The 19,269-nt window shown below is 52.3% G+C and overlaps 1 protein-coding gene and 1 non-coding gene across 11 annotated transcripts in view; one reads left to right on the top strand and one right to left on the bottom strand.

Moving 5' to 3' along the window:
* The window catches only part of TRPM2 (transient receptor potential cation channel subfamily M member 2), a 51,476-nt gene extending 36,557 nt beyond the window's left edge, over nt 1–14,919 (bottom strand). For 3 of the 10 annotated variants that reach the window (XM_066259230.1, XM_066259225.1, XM_066259221.1), the window contains exons 1-8: nt 14,837–14,898; nt 10,402–10,672; nt 9,262–9,350; nt 5,103–5,271; nt 3,491–3,671; nt 2,706–2,872; nt 1,548–1,728; nt 258–319 (exon numbers count right to left, since the gene is read on the bottom strand). In XM_066259230.1, coding sequence (XP_066115327.1) covers nt 258–319; nt 1,548–1,728; nt 2,706–2,872; nt 3,491–3,671; nt 5,103–5,271; nt 9,262–9,350; nt 10,402–10,566 — 1,014 coding nt within the window. In that variant the 5' untranslated portion in view covers nt 10,567–10,672; nt 14,837–14,898. Of the gene's footprint in view, nt 1–257; nt 320–1,547; nt 1,729–2,705; nt 2,873–3,490; nt 3,672–5,102; nt 5,272–9,261; nt 9,351–10,401; nt 10,673–14,089; nt 14,154–14,253; nt 14,289–14,836 lie in introns of those variants that run through there. The other 7 variants (XM_066259231.1, XM_066259228.1, XM_066259226.1 and 4 more) reach the window with 6 other exon arrangements.
* A 4,274-nt stretch (nt 14,920–19,193) lies between these two features.
* TRNAG-ACC (transfer RNA glycine (anticodon ACC)) lies at nt 19,194–19,269 on the top strand. Its single transcript has one exon. It is a non-coding gene; the product is annotated as a tRNA-Gly (tRNA).

Here is a 19,269-nt window from a genome sequence, read left to right on the forward strand (position 1 = left end):
TCCTGGCTGCAGTCCCCCCCCTGGGGCCCCTCTTACTGGTCAATCACCCAGGGCCAAAGCCAGTGTCCCCTTCCCCCCTCACTTGGAGAGGACTCTGCCACATGGTGGACTGCACTTTCTCCATGTCATGGAGAACAAGCTCCTTGCCCTCTCCTTCCAATGACCAAGTGGAATGCTGTTAACAGTGCTTTGGGTCAGTTGTCCCACGTGCAGCAGGACTTGGCCCAGGGGTCCCCACCCACGTGGCTGGTACTTACATGCAGTGTGCCAGGCCCTCCCTCCAACACCACACAGACGATGGGGATCTTGATGGCCACGCCTAGGAGGAAGCACAGAGTCCCAGTTTCGGAATGTGGGACTCAGAACCTCCACCTGGGATGCCTCCCTACCCACTGCCAGCTCCCGCCTAATCATGGAGGTGTCAGTTGGGAGATGTGTCACAGGTGTTAAGCAGCTTTTAAAGCCTGATACTTTGGAGTCACACATAATCTGCTATTCTGTGCAGGTGAGAAAATTTGAGAGCCCGTGATGAACCCTCTCCTTACACTTGCCACCCCCGCACTCTTTCTGGATGGGAAGGGAAGGCAAAGACTGTGAACAGCAGAGTGACAGCATAGTGACAGCTGGGGTCCCCCAGCCAGTCTTCTCTGCTCAGCAGTTGCCAACAACCTCCTCGTTTCTGCAGCCCATTCATGATGCCTCAAGTCTGGGCACGCCCTAGAACACCCCAGGCAGGTGGGCATAATGCACCGTGTGGCCCAGAAGCACAGCGTTGGAACCGTGGCAACGGAACCTCAGTCCTCTGTATGGACATTTGGCTCCACCCTGAGCCTTTCATCCAGCCTGAAGCCAGAGGTCTTGTGAAGAATTTAGAAATATCTTTCTCCAGGCAACTTGCTTTCTAAATTCCAACATGTCTCAATGTCCCTGCACACTGACATACCCCAAACACTCCCACCCCAGGTCTCTTAATCAAGCAGGGTTCTCAAAGTGTGATGCCCAATCAGCAAGTCAGTGTCCCCTGGGAACTTAGAAATGCAAGTTCCTGTCTACCCAGACCCAAGTCAGAGACCAAGGGTAGTCCTGGTTTGCAGGGGCTGGGCTGCTGAGCTGTCCAGAGATCTCTGGTGTGCCACAAAGCTTGAACATCTCTGCTCTCTAGCTGCCGAACCAACCCAGGTCCAGAGCTAGAGCCTCTGTTAAGTCGGGTCCCTCCTCACAGTATGTGCAAAACCCTGTGTATCTGACCCCCACTGTCCTGGAATCCACCCTCTCCCACCATGAGGGACTGAGTTTGTAAAGTGACCACAGGATGGGCTCTGACCTGGGAGTGAGCAGAAAAGCCAGGGCCTGCCCTGCCTTCCCTTCCCTGGTTACACAGAGCATGAGATTGCCCTAAACAAGTGTAAAGAAATCCACGTGTGTCCTGAATGTGCCCCAAGTACCCTGCCTACAGCACATCCTATTCACGGCCAGCTGTGTCCCCATCACCATGACCAGCCTGCTCCCCTCTCCAACTGAGCACCCATAAAAGCATGCTCCCTCACCTCCTCTTTCCTTTGTCTGCTCTGAAATGAACTTCTCCAGCTTGGTCCTCAGGGGAATCTCAACCCCATAGTGGCCATGGGTCCCGTCATCCACCAGAATGAAGTGGGAGTGGTTGCTGTCCAGACAGGTCAGGTGACCCTGGCCTTCCTCATCCATGATGTACTCGGCAGGGAAGCCACCCTGGGGGAGGCCAGGGAGGAGTCAAACACATGGACGGGAAGTTCTGTATCACACCTGCTGGAAATAGGGGCCTTGTGGGCTGGACAGTGACCCCCAGAGACATCAGGTCCTAATCCCTGGAACCTGTAAATGTGACTTTATTCAGAAGAAGTCTTTGAAGTTATGACTAAATTAAGGATCTTAACATAGGACAATTACCCTGATTTATCCAGGTGGTTCCTAAATGCCACCACAAGTGTCCTTATAAGAGAGGCAGAGGGGGATGTGACTACAGAGGCACATGTGAAAAGGAGTGGCCATGTGACCACAGAGGCAGAGACTGGAATGATGCGGCCCTAAGCCAAGGAAAGCCAGCAGCCACCAGGAGCTAAAAGAGGCAGAAACGGCTTCTCTGTACAGCCTTTGGAGGAAGCAAGACCCTCCCAGTGTCTTGATTTTGGCCAAGTAATGCTGATCTCAGAGTGCTAGCCTCCAGGACTATGGGAAAGGACATTTCTGTTGCTTGAAGCCGTCAGGTTAGCAATCATTAATTATGGCAGCCCCGGGCATGAATCCAGAAGAGGTGGCTGCTGGACCAATTGCTGTCCTCCAAGAAGGACAGGGTTCCATCCAACGTAGGTGCTCATCACTGTGTGGTCTTGGCCATGTTACCTCCTTCTACCAAGTCCAGCTCACATTTGAGACTGTTAAGGTGACCAGTGGTGGCAAGTTAGGGACTTTTATGTGAACCTATCCTGTCATCTTCAGAGAGCAAACAAGAGTCTAGCCAAGTTAGCTACTTGTCCCAAGTCACCAGGGTCTAATAGACCACACTGTGGGGGTTGTGAGCCCAGGTCTCCTTTAACCCTGTCCAGCTTTTTCCCTCTATTGTGCATGTATTCTGGTGCCCAGATGATGGTCTGTCCACTGCCATACCCATAAGATCCTGACACACCTCCTCAGAGTCCCCCCACCCCAAGGCGGGACACACAGCTCACCGTGGGGTGGATCAGGCCCTCTCTGTTGTGCACAGTGCCCCACGTGGCAATCCCAATGGTGACGACTTCTCCTTGGTTGTAGCTGCTGCTCAGGCTGAAATCACGCACGGCCTCACCCACCTGCTTCATCACACCGGTGTGGGACCCCCCAGTGATAATCCAGGCCCCTGGGGAAGGTGGGCAGGCACATGAGTCCTGGTGTGCACCCTGCCATGCATACACCTGACACCCAGAGCCCTGTGCACTTCCAGATTTCAGCCCAGAAATCTGAAGTTCTGCTGGGATCCTGCCTTACCCTGCTCGACCACCTGGTGAAGCTCTCACCTTTCCTACCAGCCTCTGCTGTGCCGTCCTATCTGACTCTCCTGCCCCCTAACTGCGGGGCTTTCAAACCCATGTTCAGGTGTAAGTCTCAAAAACATTAGTTAACAGAGAACCTCTCACTGACACCCCATGGATAACACAGCCTCCTCCGGCCCCCTCCCTACCGGCAGTGGAGGCTCAGGGCTTCCTGGCCCCTTCTCCGGGCCCAGAGGGCATCACCATTGGGGAGCTGAGTGAAGCCATATCTGCCCCACTGAACAGCCCAGGGGCAGCAGCAGTGTGTGGAGGATGGAGCTGTGGGTGGGCGAGGTGGGTGAGTCTGACCAGACCCTTCATCATCCGGCCAGGTGTGACCTTGGTGACTCCTGAGGGCTAACCAGTCCCAAAGTCTTGACTCTGCCTTGCAGGGACCCACTTGCCTGGCTCCATCTCCTCAGCCCCCTCAGCACTCCAGGGCCTACCTGTGGTCTGGGCCACCTTGACCAGGCCTCTGCGGAAGACGCTCTTCAGCCGGGGCTTCATGTTGAAGTCCTTGGCCCCGCCCGTGACCGAGATGAGGAGGTTGGGGACATCGAGGCCCCAGTGCTGGGTCATGAGTTGGTAGGTCACACTGGAGGGAGTGTCCTGAGAGAGGCGGACGTACTGCAGGGAATCAGGAGACAGCAGAGGAGCCCCCAGTCAGTGGGCACCCACCCAAGTCCCCAGAAACCCTACACCCGGCCATGCCTGAGAGGCCCAGCCCAGCAAGTGGATGACTCATGGCCTGGTCTAGGTCCTACAAATACAAGTAGCCATGCCCAGGCAGCACACAGATAGACAGAAAAGGGGGAGATGAGGCCCAAGGAGCCAGCCTGTCATTCTCCCACAGCTCAGAACCACAGCACCTTCTCCATGTCCCCTGTTCTGTGAAGGCTGAGGCCCCTTGTGCCAGTTCCAGTCACGTGTCACAGTCCTGCCTGCCATCGACTCCTCTGGTGTGACACCAGAGTGTCTCTACTTCTCTCTACCCAGTGCCACCTCCCTCATGGCCAGCACCCGCCCTAGGTCGCCTGGCTGTCATCACATGAAGTCAGCTGTCCTCGACTCTAGTTCAGACCTTGCTCAGAGGCTGCTCTTATTCTGAGCCTCCGGTTGCAGGAGACACCCTGTCCCTTCCCTTCTCAGGGACTCCTCCTGTCGGGTTAGAGACCGAGCCAGCCTGGAATCACCCTTACAGCAGCTCAGAGGGACAGGGGCTTAGAGGGCACCCAACACTTGACAGTACTGATGCAGGGTGGCTCTGGGGCAGATGACCCCCAGTAAGTCTGGGACTGGTGTGACATCATCCCCAGGACCTTCCTTGTTCCATATCCTTAGCCACATGAGCAGGATCTTCATGACTCAGAAGAATTGAGTGGCAATGTCTCACTCCTCTAGTATAAGAGTTAGGGATTCCAGAAACCCAGCACAGAACTAAGTGGCTCCACCAGACCCCATAGGACTGTGGTGCTCAGTAGCTGGAAGAGAAGGCTGTGGGAAGGCTGGTTAAAATGCAAGTGAGTGGGACCCCCAATTCTGCAGGACTGGGATAGGGCTGAGAACTTGCTCAGTGATGCTGCCAGTCCAGGAATCACCCCGAAATCTGAAGTTCTGCTGGGATCCTGCCTTACCCTGCTCGACCACCTGGTGAAGCTCTCACCTTTCCTACCAGCCTCTGCTGTGCCGTCCTATCCCTGAGATCCTCCCCACCTCCTCACTGCTACTCCTCCAGCACTGGTGCCTGTGTCCAGTGTGCTCCCCTGCTCCCTCCCGGGCCTGAAAAACATCCAGGGCCTCCCAGACACAATTTACTCACACCACACACCTGGCTGCAGCTTTGACCTACTCTGCAGTAACCAAGGATGCTGAAAGCACCATGCTTGTGTGCGCGTTTCCTGTTAGCCATGGGAAGCCCCCACTTGCCCCATCCTGGATGCTGAGAGGGTTCTGTACCCCAGGCCCAGGGTTTTAGCCAGCCTCCTACTCCCACCTTAGAAGTCTGGCCACTGTGCATCACCACTGGTGGGCTCTGGGGACAGGGTGATGGAAACCAACCTTTCCCACCTTCTGGCTCAGGCCTGTGAAGACAATGTCACCAAAGGCATCTGTTGGCATCTCCTGGACGTGCTTTTTTGGGTCCCACTCCTTGCCCTGGAAGGCCTGGGACCTGATGGCCTCCTCCAAGTGCTGCTCGCGCGTGTAGCCGCACTCACACACCACCTTCCTGCAAAGACCGCCCAGTCAGCACAGTGCCAGGGTGCCCCTCCTGCTCCCTGCTGGGGGAGGCCCCATGGAGAGTCAGGACTCTCGCCCCCACCCAGCAGAAACATGGCCCCCAGCCACCGTTACGTGTCAGTGTGGCCACATCGGGGCAGCAAGGAAGCACCTCCGCCCCACCCAGCCAATTACACCTTGTTTAACTGGAAATCTATAAATTTTTTAGAGTCCTATGTTGTGATGGTTAACAAATGACCTAAAAGACTAAATACAGATGAGACCAAATAAAAAAGAAAGTCTAAAACCTGAGCCAGGTGATACAGGGGACAGACTACTGGACCAGGAGGAAAGAAAAAACAGGTCTCTTGCCACTTGCTAAGTGTGGGATCTTAGGTACTTTAAATTTCAGTTTCTCAATCATTAAATGGGAAAAATAATACATTCCCTGACCTCAACCCTGACAAATTCATGAAGGTCAAATGAGGCTGTAATAATTTATAAAGTTATTTTATCAATGCAAATTAACTGAGCATGCTGAGAACCAGGGGTTGGTTAAGGGAACCACAGTGTGCCCCAAACCCAAGTGCTCCTGGTCCCCCTTCGGGCTGTCCTTTCACTGCTCACAACCAGGTCCCTTGCTACCCGTGTTTCTGCTGCTTGTGTGGGGGGCCGCCGGGGCTGAGAGCGCAAGCCCGTCTGACCCTGCTTCAGACCCCTCCAGCAGATGCAAGGCACTTCTAGACTTGCAGGGACCTTAGAGAATACCCTGGGTGGCCTCCTCAATTTATGGGCCACTACAGGAAAGAAAGTCACCTGAGCTCTCATATCCTGGCCCAAGGCTAACCCAAATTTTCTTACATTTCTAACAAGTTGTCACAAGCTGCCTCCTTTCCCTCCTTTCTGAACCACTGCCCCCTGATGAGATCAGAGCTTAAGTCCATGTGGTGTTTCCAAGCCTGACACAGCGCAGGAACCACACTGAAACTGCTGACCCAGGAATTATGCAAAGAATTGCTCCCACTCAGGTAACATCTGAACAAACAGGCCATTCCCTCTGTTATCAACCTGGAGCAGCAGCTCCTTGCAGTAAACCTCATACTAATAAAGCTGTTTCTGGAAGTTTTCAGAACTAAACACATACTGAGAGCAATGTTGTCAAAGCAGACAGAAGCATGAAAGAAGCAGAAAGTCCCATTTCTGCCTCAAATCCAACCTGTCTCCCCAGCTCTCATCAACCCATCAACACTTCTCCATGGGTTTAGGGTTCAGAGGAAAGAAGGGTCTGGGCTTCAATCGAGGGTGGCCCTGGACCCGACAACTAGTAACCAGATTGTGGTCTTCAAAATGTGTTTGAAACCAGCAGTTCCTATAAAGGAAGCTTGTGTATCACAAGTTCCCTATAAGACCACTTTTATAAACCTATTTTAAAATAACTAAGACTGGAGAACTCAATGCAAAGTACTCAGGCTATTGTCAGAATACATGCATGTAAAACCTGAAACTCTGATCCTGCACCAAGCACACTCGAGGTCACCAGCCACAAAGTTGTCCCCTAAAACACGGGGACAACTTTCTTTAAGTCAAGGTCTGGCCCGGGACTACCCTTGAGAAATGAAGACTCTTATCTGAAGAGGAGCCAAGCCAGGGTGTAAACCCCCACACATCTACAGGACACTTTTAGTGACAACACCCTGAGCATATCACAGCATCCCAGAAACAACAGTGTTCATTCACATCTGATTCCATGTCATAATCCTCTCCTATCGTCTCCACACAGGATGCTCCTCCCCCACTGTTATTCAGCAAATGTAAGCAGCTGGCTGCTACTTGTCCAGCGTGGGAAGTAAAAACTGACTCTGCCTTGGTCAGAGGTCAGAACTCAGAAAAGAGAACTACACAGAGTATGGTGAGAGGGAGCAGTTATACTCCCTGGAGAGTGGCCCAGGAGGGCTCCACAGCAGAAGCAGCATCTGCTTCAGGCCTTGAAGGATAAACGAGTTATACAGGTAACAAGAAGCAAGGAAGAGTGTGGCCTATTTGTGACACAGCACAGACTACAATGTGGCTGGAAAGGAAACATAACCTAGAATCTATACACTTTTCGTCCTCAAGGAGTATCAACAAAGAGGGAGTTCTGGGTCATATGGTAGCTCTAGTCTTAATTTTTTGAGAAACCTTCATACTGTTTTCCAGAGTGGCTGTACCACTTTACATTCCCACCTGCAGTGTATGAGAGTTCTGTTTCTCCATGTTCTCACCAACACTTATTTCTCTCATTGATAACAGCCGTCCTAACAGGTGTTTTGATTTGCATTTCCCTGATCATTGGTGATGTTGAGCATCTTTTCATATATCTGTTGGCCATCTGTAAGTCTTCCTTGGAAAAGTGTCTGTTCAGAGCTCTGCTCATTTTTTACTAGGACTGTTTCTTTTATATTGCTTTGTTATATGAGTTCTTTATATATTTTGGCTATGAGCTATAAGAAAATGGCTAGGAATTAGACTGTTGTCCTGAGACAAGTCTTTGGGGGACTTTGGTCCCTGGAAGGCAGAAGGCTACCCTAACAAGCACAGATAAGATTGTTTAAAGGAAGCAGCTGATCCCTATAGTCTTTTCCTGCATACCTGCATCCTTCTCTGCACCTGAATCCATTCTAGGCTAATTTGACATAGGCTCTGCTGATTTGCTTGATGAGCATAAATATGAATAAATACGATGTGGCTGTAGAGATCTAGCCTCTCAGTCCTAGAGACTGGGAGTCCCCTGTACCCATCTTTTCTCTATGTTGGATCGATCTTGTGTGTGTTTTTTCTTAAGTCCTGCAGCGCCTTCCTTTCATGCACACTCATTGTCAAGCTGGTTTCAGCAATTAGCCCCTTATCAGAGGTATTGTTGGCAATATCTCCTCCAATTCAGTTGGTCTCCTTTTTGTTTGTTGATGGTTTCTTTTGATTTTTAAATTGATGTAATCTGTTTATTTTTTCTTTTACTTCCCTTGCCTTTGGGGGTCAAGTTCACAAAAACCCCTCTGAGAACCAAGGTCCCTAAATAAGCTTCATGTTTACGTTTCATCTATACAATGGAATACTACTCGGCTGCAAAAAAAGATAAAATACTGTCATTTGTGACATGGATGAATCTTGAGAGTATTGTGCCACACAAAAGAAATCAGGTGAAAGAAGACAAGAAATATAGAATGTCGCTCACATGTGAGACATAAAGCAGAAAGCAAAAAACAAACAAACAAAACACAGACAACAGTATGGTGGTTACAGAGGGGAGGATAAGAGAATGAAGGGGGTCAAATACACAGTGACGGGAGGAGGGTAGATTTCAGGTGGTAAGCACACAATGGAGTACATGAATGTGCAATTATAAAGCTGTACACCTCAAATTTATACAATGTTGTTAACCACTTTTACCCCAATAAATGTAATAAAACAAGAAGCACCACCCCGAAGCTCTCTGTCCCAGGAACAGGACGTGTGACATCCCTCCACAGATGCCCTCGGGTTTACACGAGTCAGGGGGAGCCCGTGGCCCAGGAGGGCAACACCCAGCAGCTTGGAGGCAAAGTGGCCCTGCCTCCCACCTCACCCTCAGACAGGGTGGGCCTGTCTGGACTTGGCCTCTTCTTCAGTGAGGAGTCTGAGTTGTGGACTTTCCCCAGGGCCCCTTCCAGTCCCTGAGCCCCATGACACTATTCCAGAGGGGCATGAGCTGCTCTCGAGGTCTGCAATGATGAGCCCGAGCCACTGGATAGGTCCAAGCACTGTTACAGAGCAGCCATGATGTTATGACCCTGCACAAGTCACCTAAAGTCTCTACACCTCAACAGCAAAGCAGGGTGGGGCAAGACCCTTCCCCACAGCAAATCTGTGGGGTAACCGGAAGGCTCCAAGCACCCCGGGCCTGTGCAGACTGCCCCGGCTGAAGCCCTGCTCAGTCTTGATCTCGCCAGTCTCTCCACATGGGAACAGAGAAAGAGTCCCTTACCCAGCATCAGACAGCTTAGAGCTTTCCACGAAGTACATGCATTCTTTCTTCTTGATATTTTCAGGAATCCATGAGCTGAGATTTTCCTGCTGAGGGTAGAAATGGCACTTTGAGATCCCCAGGCACAAAGGTGGATTTAATGGCAGTCACACCGGGCGTGTGCCCTGAGCCCCGACTTCTGAAGGGTCCTGCAAAACACCAACTTTACACTTTTTTCTAATGACACCAAGTTTGGTTTTATATGTGCAATTTTAACATTAATTGTACATAATATTTTTTATTTATTTAAAAATATGGTTAATATGTATTTTTATTTTCCCTATCTCTCTCTCTCTCTCTTTTTAAGGGGCCCAATTTTTTCTTCTTTGCCTGGGGCCTCAAATGACCTTAATCTACCTCTGGCCAGGCATCAAATCAACAGAACCCACACCTGCACATCCTGCACCTCCCTGGCTTCCAACAAACTTCACAAGGCTCTTTTCAGGAGAGGGACACCCGAGCCCTCCCACACTCAAGGTAGAGCACCCTTGACGAGGGTGCTCAGGTGTGCTTTCAGGATGGAGGAAAGGACCTGTGGAAACACTTCCTCTTGGGCCCAATTTGAAATTTTATAGCACTTTACAGTTTATATGTCAACACTGCCTTCCTGGGAACACCTCAATATGGTGGAAAGGTGGTAGATGAGAATCTGGACACCTGCCTTGGTCCTGGTGGGAGGGCAGATTGAGACGCCCTCATCCCCACCTGAAAGGGACAGTGACATTCAAGAGTGCTCGACTGCATGGTCTTGACCAGGGCCTCTGTGAAGCTAGCCCCGGACCCGGGCTGCGCTCAGGGCTTCCCAGTCAGATAGAGAATAGGAAGTCATTACACAATAAGGTAATTTCCATGAGTCTAGCCAAGACAGCAGTGTTTGCCCTGAGCTTCCAAATTGGCCCAAGAGCAGAAAGTGACTGAGCCCCCACTCAGAGGTGGGATGGGGGGACAGACCTGGCACCTCCCATTTTCCATAGTTCTCTCTCCTCCAGGGTCTTTCTAGGCTACAGCCCCCCAGGGCAGAAGTCTCTGCCCAGCAGACCCCCCATACACACACTGTGCCCCAGCAGGGCTCTGGTGAACCCCTGATCACTAAAAGCCTACCTTCTCAGAGCTGTTGAAGAGGTACTGTGATCTTCTGCTCTTGCAGAGGCTGCTGTTGCTTCGCCGGAGATTGGGGACCAGGCCCAAGTCTGCCACTGTCCTGGACTGCACCCCAAAGCTCTCCTCCTGCTTGGAGCCAGCTTTCATCAGGGCTGAGGGCTCCATTCTGACACCCCTGATCCAGCCTCCACAGTCCCCGACCTCTGTGAGGACAGGCTTCGCTTAGATTGGCTAGCCTGAGGGTTCTGGAAACACACCAGGAATGGGGGAGCTGAAATGGGTCAGAAGGGAAGAGACAGGTGTCCTGAGAGGGCTCATCAGGTTCCTGGTATGGAGCCTGGCCATTTGTCTGTCTGCCCAAACTCTGTCCTTCAGCTAGGGTTCCTAGGTCACCTGGAAGTGCAGGCACATCCCAGACCCCAGGTGTTCATTCATAATGGTGACTGGCTCAGGTGCTGTGAAAGGCCAGCGAGAGTGCTCCACCCCCACCTCTGCCACTTAAAGTGGGTCCAGCAACTCCTAGGAGCCAGAAACCAGGAAGGAACTCTGATCATGTGCAGTGTACACACAACATCCTGCCTCTGTGTTTCCTAACATCCATTCTCTACTTTCACTTTCCAAAAAGAAAAAAGACCCTCCTAAGCACAAAGTGGTTTCAGGTTTTAGCACAGTCCTCCACCCACAAGGAAAGTCCCTAAAAAATTAAGTATCCTTTTCTCGAACCGTTTGCCCCCAGCGCTGATGCCACCCGTGTCCATCAGTGAAGCTGCAGTGAGCAATGGAACAGAGCCATGATGCCCATGATCACTTCCTACACTGCCATACCCAAGTCATCTCACAATGTTGTTCACATTACCCCACAGTGTCATCCCATGATGTTATTCACATTACCCTGTCCGTGGAGTTACACCCCTGCATCCAGTGTCTCCAAAGGTATGAAGGAGAATCACAAGGTCTTACCTCCCTCTCCCACCCAGAAGCCCTTTCTGGCCACGTCACTTTCCACCACACATAACAGTCACTCACAGACAGGCCTTTCCCTGCCCATTCATCCAGCTCCAGGATGCAGTCACTGTGCTGGGGCAGGGGGGGAGGTGCGAGGGACCTGTCGGGGAGTGAGGTGCCCACCCAGCCCTTACCTGGCTCAGCTCAATGCTGGCTGCTGACCTTGGGCAAATGCTCTGAGTGACACATAGGCCCAGACTTCCCCTCACCCCTGCATCTTCACTTACTCCCTCCCCCTTGGCCAGGCTCATTCCCAGACCCCAGACCTGCCTGGACGAAGTACACTTCTTGCCCGTGAAAACACTATGACAATATGAAACATTGGTACCAGGAGTAGGTGCTACTGTGACAAACTGTATGAATATGGATGTGGCTTTGAAACTGGATCACTGGCAGAGGCTGGGAGAGTTTGGAGGTGGCACTGGGAAAAGCTTACACTATTGTGCAAAGAGTACATAAGCCTGGGGGTGTGGCTCCTTTCACCCAGGTTTTAAAGGATGGGGACACCCAAAGCTTTAGAAACATGATGCAGGCAAAGGGCCACTGCAAGGCCAATACCCAGCAGAGCAATAGGGGCAGGCAACCCAGACCTGCAGAGCCCCAGCATGTGATTCCAGCCTGGGCAGGACCCTGCCCAGTGTCTGCCCTTTGCTTGTCCCACCACTGGATTTTGGAAGCACCTGACTTGTCTGATTTCACAGGTTTACAGCCGGAGAGGAACCTGCCTCAGGAGGAATCTGCCTCTAGTCTCACCCACATCGAATTTAGTTAAGGTTTAGGTGAGAATTGGGACTTTTGAGTTGATGTTTGAATTCATTAAGACATTGGGGACTGCTGGAATGGAGTGAATGTATTTTGCATGTGAGAAGAAGATGGATTTGAGGGGAACAGGAGTGGAATGCAATAGTCTGAACATGTTTCCCTAACAGTTCTGTGTTGAAGCCCTAACCCCCAAGGTGATGGTATTTGGAGGTGGGGCCTTTGGGAGGTGAGTAGGTCATGAGGGTGGAGTCCCTATAAATGGATTAGTGCCCTTATAAAGGAGACTCCAAAGACCTCCCTGCCACCATATTCGTATGAGGTCACAAGGAGACGTCCGCAGAAAGGAGTTCTCATCAACCTTGCCAGCACCCTGACCTCAAACTTCCAGCCTCCAGGACTGTACGAAACAAACTTCTGCTGTTTATAAGCCACGCAGTCTGTGGGGTTCCATTACAGCAGCCAAATGGCCAGAACAACATGAACCAGCGGTGGCTCAGTAGTCCCTCTGGGGACCTAGCTCAGCACTCATGTGGACCTTACCCCGGATGGCCCCTGTAGGATGGTCCTACAAGGATGGTCTGCTGTACTGTGCAGCAGCTCCACTGGCCTCACAGGGGCACAGATGAACTAGAAAGGGTTCTAGTTGACAGATAGGAAAATTAGACACCTGAAATCTCACAGGCAGACAGCTGCTCTCCAGGGCTCCTGCTCCCCTCTCCGGGACTGGGCCTTGCACAGGACAAGGATGACAGGATGGTAGAAAGGAAAAGGGCTGAGCAGCAGACATATGTATGTGCCAGGAAGGATCTTGTCTTAAGAAACTCAGAAGGGCTCTAGTTTACGTTCACATTTCTCAGACAGTAGCCTGTCTCAGCACAGTGCCAAAAGCACTCTGAAACTAATGACTTCCAAGAGGATGGATGGATGGATGGACAGACAGACAGACTTACACAGGAAGAATGTGGTATACAAAATGCATCCCCATAAATGGCACCTGGCTCAGGACACCTGACAAGAATGTGGAGCTGTTCTCGAACAGGGAACAGTCTGAACAGGGCCAAGGCCCATGTGTCTGAATCTGAGCTCTGCACTGAGCAATCCCCAGGAGGACAGACGTGCAGACGGGACCCACAGGAACAGAGCACAGGTGCATAGGGGACGGGTAGTCCACACCCATCTATTTCCCAGCCTGTGGTTCCTGCACCCCATATGCGGTGGAATGAAAGATCCCACCCCTGGTGTAAAACACCCCCCACCCTGGGGAACAGACAACAACGCCAAAGGAAGAAAAAAACTTTTATAGTTGCCACGTGGGCCCAGGACCATGGGAATTCACAGAGATGGGCTCCTTTATACCCCACCCATCTCAGCCCAAAAGACTCACCAGGAAACAGAGCAATGAAGTTTAAATGTAGTGCTGGCCTGGGCACACTGGCCAGTGACTGGCAGTGCCCCCCCACACACACACACACACACTTCTCTCTCTACACCGGGTAGCTGCTTCTGCTATTCTTTTTCCGGCGTCTTCTGAACTCCTGGCTATGAAAGCATTTCGCGATTACAAATAGCTACACGCTAGGGAAGTGAATCCTGTGGTCTTGTCCAGGGACCCTGAGCAAGAGCCCAAGACTGGCTAAGTCTTATCTCCCCAGGTCAAGGCACCGCGCACCCATCCTGGCAGACCGTTCCCTAGCCCTGTCACGTGCCTGGAAACCCGAGCGCGGGGCCTCGGAGGCACAACCCAGTAGGTGCCTGCGCCACTCCAGCCTCAACCCGCGCCCAGCCTGCATCCAGACCTGTGAGCCTGCACTCTTCCCTGTGTCCCAGCCGCGCCCCAGCTTGGGCCCTTGCTGGCCAGAGCCAAGGTCTCCGCATCCGGTGGCACACGCATCCTACCCCGCGCCCCCAGGCCCCGACTCACCCTCCTCGAACCAGAGCCTGTGGACCCCGGCGCACTTTACCCCGTCCCGCGTCTCCGATCCCGGCGCAGACATATATACACGCCCCACCCGCGCCTCCGCCCAGCACCGGTTCCGCTACCTCGCCGCCGCACCCTGGTCTTGTCGATGCAGCCGGAGCGCGTACCTGCCGGGAGCGCGCGCCGCTACGCAGGATCGTCGCCCTGGCCCTGCAGGGCCACCTGCATCCCGAGCCGAGCGTGCGCTCCACGCCGTCCCCGCACCTTCCGCGTGGGCCGCAGCACGCTCTGCGTCACTCGGCTGGAGAGCGCAGCCTGCCAAGTCCCGCACCCGCGGGAGAGCCAAGGACAATCGGTGTAAGCCAGGCCTACCCCAGACACCTGACCTGCGGAGTCTGGCCTCCTCGGAGGCCCCTGGACCAGCACTGTGCGGGTGTGTGCCTGCTGAGAGGCTAGCAGCAAGTTCCTCAGTTACACGAGATTCTTCTCAAGCCCTAAACCCACGAAAAGGGCAGGCAGAGAAGGGGAGGGGGCGCCAGCGGGAGGGGCATGAGACCTCAGTGGGCCTGGGGCTGGGTGAGCCACTCCCACCCTGACCCCTCTGCAGACTCTGTGGCTGCTGTTATCCCACTATGGCAGGTGCTGCCCCCAGTAGCACTGCCCCCTCTCAGAAGAATTGGCAGGGACTGAGTCTGACTCCTGAAAAGCTGACCCAGCTTTCCCTAAAGGTCCAAACCGTAATGCTCTCACCTCACAAAGGCCCTCTGCCCTCTCCTTCGGGCTGCCAGCTCGAAATGCCCCACGGCCACTCCTGGGCCCCACTAGGAGTCCAGGGAAGTGAACAGTGTCTGCAGCTTCTCCAATCAGGGCCTGTAGGGCTGCCAGCTGACTCTTGGCTGACCAGCTACCCCCTCATTTCCTCCCCTGGCTTCAATGACCTAGTGACCAGAGTCCTCTGGAAGGTCCCTAGCCTCCGCCTGCCCTTGTCTCCCTACAAAGGAGCCAGCTGGTAGTACCACAGGTCCACAGGCTGGCAGATGTCCCCTGTCTCATTATCCCACCATCAGGGTATCTCCAGCAGCTGTGGGAAGGTTCCAGAACCCACCAGAGCCCGTTGTACAGGGCAGCATTTGGTCCTTTATTGAGATGCTTTGAGAGGCACAAAGGCAGCTGGAGCCTTTCCTGCAAAGCAGTTACCATCCCAAAACAGAAGAACAGGCAGCAGCAAGTGTGCCGGTGGATGCAATGGCACTCCCCTGCTGGACCACACATTGCAGCGGCACAGCCCTTGGCCCATCACTGCTGCATTCTCAGAGCTCAGTCACTAGTTAGCACCAGGCAGTTAGTTGCCCGCTGCAGAAGAAAGCTTGCAAGCACTGCCACAACCTGGAGAGGGTCTGAGACCTGCCCATGTCAGCCGCTTGTGTGTGTTAGTAGCTGTGTCCAGACCCTCATTCAATTCACCTTCCCTGGGGGGCCATCTCATTGACTGAAAGCATGCTGGGGGCTGTTAATATTTCATGAGATGGTGATAATGGCAGAGCTGTGTGATGGAGAGCCACACCGGCCAGCTTCTGTTTCCAACTATCCCAGGCCCCCATGGGAGCCTTATCTGAGGTGAAGTAATTCAGGAAATGCTTCTGAGAAAACATTTGTGCCTATGTTGCCACCGAGTGGCCCCTTCCTTTCTAGAGAAACACACATTGCACAAGAAGGCCCTGTTCCATCTGCCAGGACACTACTGTAAGAGCAATTATGAAACGTCTGTCCCATAAAAATAAAAAGGCATTTGACCATAAAGCAGGAATACAGCATGTACTGGTCTTGATTGAGGGTTGTTTCAGTTCAGATAAAGGCAGAGCAAAGCAGAGGACTTTTTCACAGTGGGGACATCTTGCCCAAGATAAAAAGCCCCTCGCTCTGGCAGCTGGAGGAAAACCGCAATCAGTGAATAAGATGGCAATCTGACCACGTTGCATAGACATGCTCTGGCCATGAATAATACACAGGAGCAGAAGGCGGGAAGGCCAAGGGGTGGGAGCCAGCACACCAGAGCTGGAACTGGGGCTGCAGGCTTTTGATAAATATTTCAGGCTTTGTAGGCCCATGGTCTCTGTCCTCAACTGCTGCTGCTGCCAGAAAGGATCCATTAGCAAAACATGGGTGGGTGTGACTGTGATCCAGTAACACTTTATTTACAAACATAGGGAATGGCTGGGGCTGGCCTGTGGACTGGTTTGCTAACTCCTGGTCGAGAGAAGACATAGAGAAGTGGGTTTTGTGCAGCAGGACACCATTGTTCTTCTTAATCACTTAAGGCAACAACAGGTCATGGCATTCTAGAACCATCTTATCACAAGGCTTCTCAAGAAATCTAAATGCAAATGGGAGCGAAGGTGCTGCACAGGAGTGTAGACTGCAGCTAGTGGAGTAGCGGATGCAGACAGTCCCCTGATTGCATGGCTGCTCAGGAAGCTCTAAAGGGGGCAGTTTCCACAGTGACGGTGATGAGAACAGAGCTAAAAATGACCCCTCACCTGCATACTCTCTCAGGACACTGATTAAAATCAGTAAATGTGGGTCGCTCTTCTCTTCTACAAGTATGGTCCAGATCTGAAACATGTATGTGTCTGTCCTTCCTGACCTCTCTGCACCAGCCTCAAGGTTCTTTGAAGGAGGTCACCACACACACCCTCCTTGCCAGGCACCATGCTGAGCTCCCCATGTCTGCAGTCAAAACCCCATGTGGCAGAAAACCTGACATTCCCCAATTGTGAGAAAACTGTGGCTCAGGGAAACTAAGAAGCTTGCCCGAGGACCCCCCATGGAGACACACCTTCTTTCTCTCTCCCTCCCCCTCCCTACCTCTAGGAGGCCGGTGGTGAGAATAAAACTCCTGCCCACAGTTGCCTGACTGGGCTTGGAAGACCCCACTCAAGGCATCAGAAACGCAGCCCAGGCTACAGCTTGACTTCGTGAGAGGCCCCCAGCCAGGCCACCCAGCCCAGCTGCTCCCAGACTCCAGACTTTCAGAAACTGAGATGATAAATGTCCGTTGTCCTGAGCTGCTAAGTCTGTGACACAGACATCGATAACCTAACCCAACTGTACAGTTGGAAAGATGAGATGCTGTGGTCTGAACAAGGTCACCTGGGGTAGGGAATGGGGTAGATGGAGCAAAGGGGAGACTCAGGGCAAGGCCTGGGTCATGGTGGATAGGCACTGTGTGGTCAGAGCACCTTTGCCAGCTGGGCCAGAGTGGAGTCCCTCTCCTGGTCATGACTGCTGGAAACCCCCTTCTCACCACTTTAATTTTATTTTTAGATTTTTTCCATTGTTTTGAAAGAGGGGGGGAGAATGAGAGAGAAAGAGTTTGAGAGATAGAGAGAGAGAGAGAGAGAGAGGCATCAACTCATTATTCCACTTAGTTGTGCACTCATTGGTTGTTTCGCATATGTTCTCTGACTAGAGAACAAACTCGTGACCTTGGTGCACCAAGACAAAACTCTATCCATTGAGCAGCCCAGCCAGGACCCCCTTCCCACCACTTTAACCCCTGGGAGTGTTGAACCTACCCAACTGCATAGAGCAGAGTTCAGGCCATGTTCCTACCAAGCAGACACTCTCTGAAGGCAGGTGGCCCATGGAGCTGTGCACCTTGAGCCACAGGGGCCTGCCTTTGTGCCCATACCACCACCGATTGGCAGAGGGCCATGCCCTTGGGCAGGAGGAAGAGCAGGCAGGCCTCTTCCCTGGATCCATGTCATCCCTGTCAGAGAAGTGCCATTCCAAACTGCACAGGGACCCCAGAACCATGCAGGCCATCTGGCAACTGGAAGTGTTACCCATCTCCTTGTAGTCCCAAGGGCTTCAAAGAGCCAGTAAGGAGGAGCCACAGTAAATACACAGATAGGAAATACTGCTTAGGAGTTTTGGGGGAGCCACGCAGGTCTGGGCACCTGGTGTTGACAGAAAGGAGCTCATGACTCAGCTGGATTAGAATTGGATTCAGACAGCAAAGTCTTTAGAAACGCTAATTAATTTAAAAAAAAAGAAAGAAATATTGAGAGAGAGAAAGAGCACAGAGACCCTCAGAGCCACAGTGACAACCCCAAGGTGTTGTCTGCATGGGAATTCTGTGGATTCCCAGCATTTCCACTGGGAAAAGGAAGTCTCTACTGGAATATCAGTTTGAGCAGGGGACACAAGGAAAGGGCATAGTGGTCACCTTTCTCATGACCACTAAGGCCCAGAAGCAGCTGTGTTTTCCTCTCCTCAGATATTCCTCTGGGTCTCCTCCACTCTCAGGCCAGCAGTCAGCTACTGTGCAGCCAGCCACAGCCACAGGTTCTAGGTGGCATGGGACCTATACCAGGCCAATTCCTAATCTTGTACCTGACTCAGAAAAAAGCATACTTTCCACTGGACTTGATGCTGTTAGGTGTGGCCTGGAGTGTGTTAGATTCGGGGAGGTGTGCTGTGGCTGCCAGAGTGTAACTATTGAAGGAGCAGGAACAGGGAGGTGCTGATAGGGCCCCTGTGAGGCTGAGAACTAAGAAGATCAGCACAAAGGAGGACAAACATCCTGCATTCTATTGGTCAGAAACCCTTATCAGAAGTTTATGTTTGAAATTTGCCACTAAGCTAAACCCTGCCCCTGTTGCTATGCTACATGCAACCTCCCTAGCAAATAGCTAACTGCCACATCTGCTTCTGTATAATGCTTGCTCACTTAGGATATATAAGGACCTAGTTATAAGTGCCAGGTGTGACTCTCGTTTGCAGCTCCTTGTGAGTACGGTGTCTCTGGACATCTTGGGAGTTCACCCCTGCACAGGTTAAACTTGGCCAATAAAGTACGATCTAAGCTCCTGAAAGTCTCCGACGTTTGTTCTCGTACTCGGTGGATGCAACATTTTGGGGGGCTTGTCCGGGATTCTCCCTCGTCGGAGTTTTGGGTTGGAGACCAGAGGGACAGCTCAAGCTGAGTAAGTATTCATGGAGGATCCTCATTTGGTTCAGCTTTTGGGCTCCAGAACAAACAATCCTGAGGTAGTAGGTGGGACTCCGCCGGTAACCTACCCAGGGCTTTCAGAAGTGGGACGCAGCCCTGGCCGGTTGGCTCAGCGGTAGAGCGTCGGCCTACCGTGCGGAGGACCCGGGTTCGATTCCCGGCCAGGGCA

The sequence above is a fragment of the Saccopteryx bilineata genome, chromosome 2 (assembly GCF_036850765.1).
Source record: "Saccopteryx bilineata isolate mSacBil1 chromosome 2, mSacBil1_pri_phased_curated, whole genome shotgun sequence".
Classification (NCBI taxonomy): domain Eukaryota; kingdom Metazoa; phylum Chordata; class Mammalia; order Chiroptera; family Emballonuridae; genus Saccopteryx; species Saccopteryx bilineata.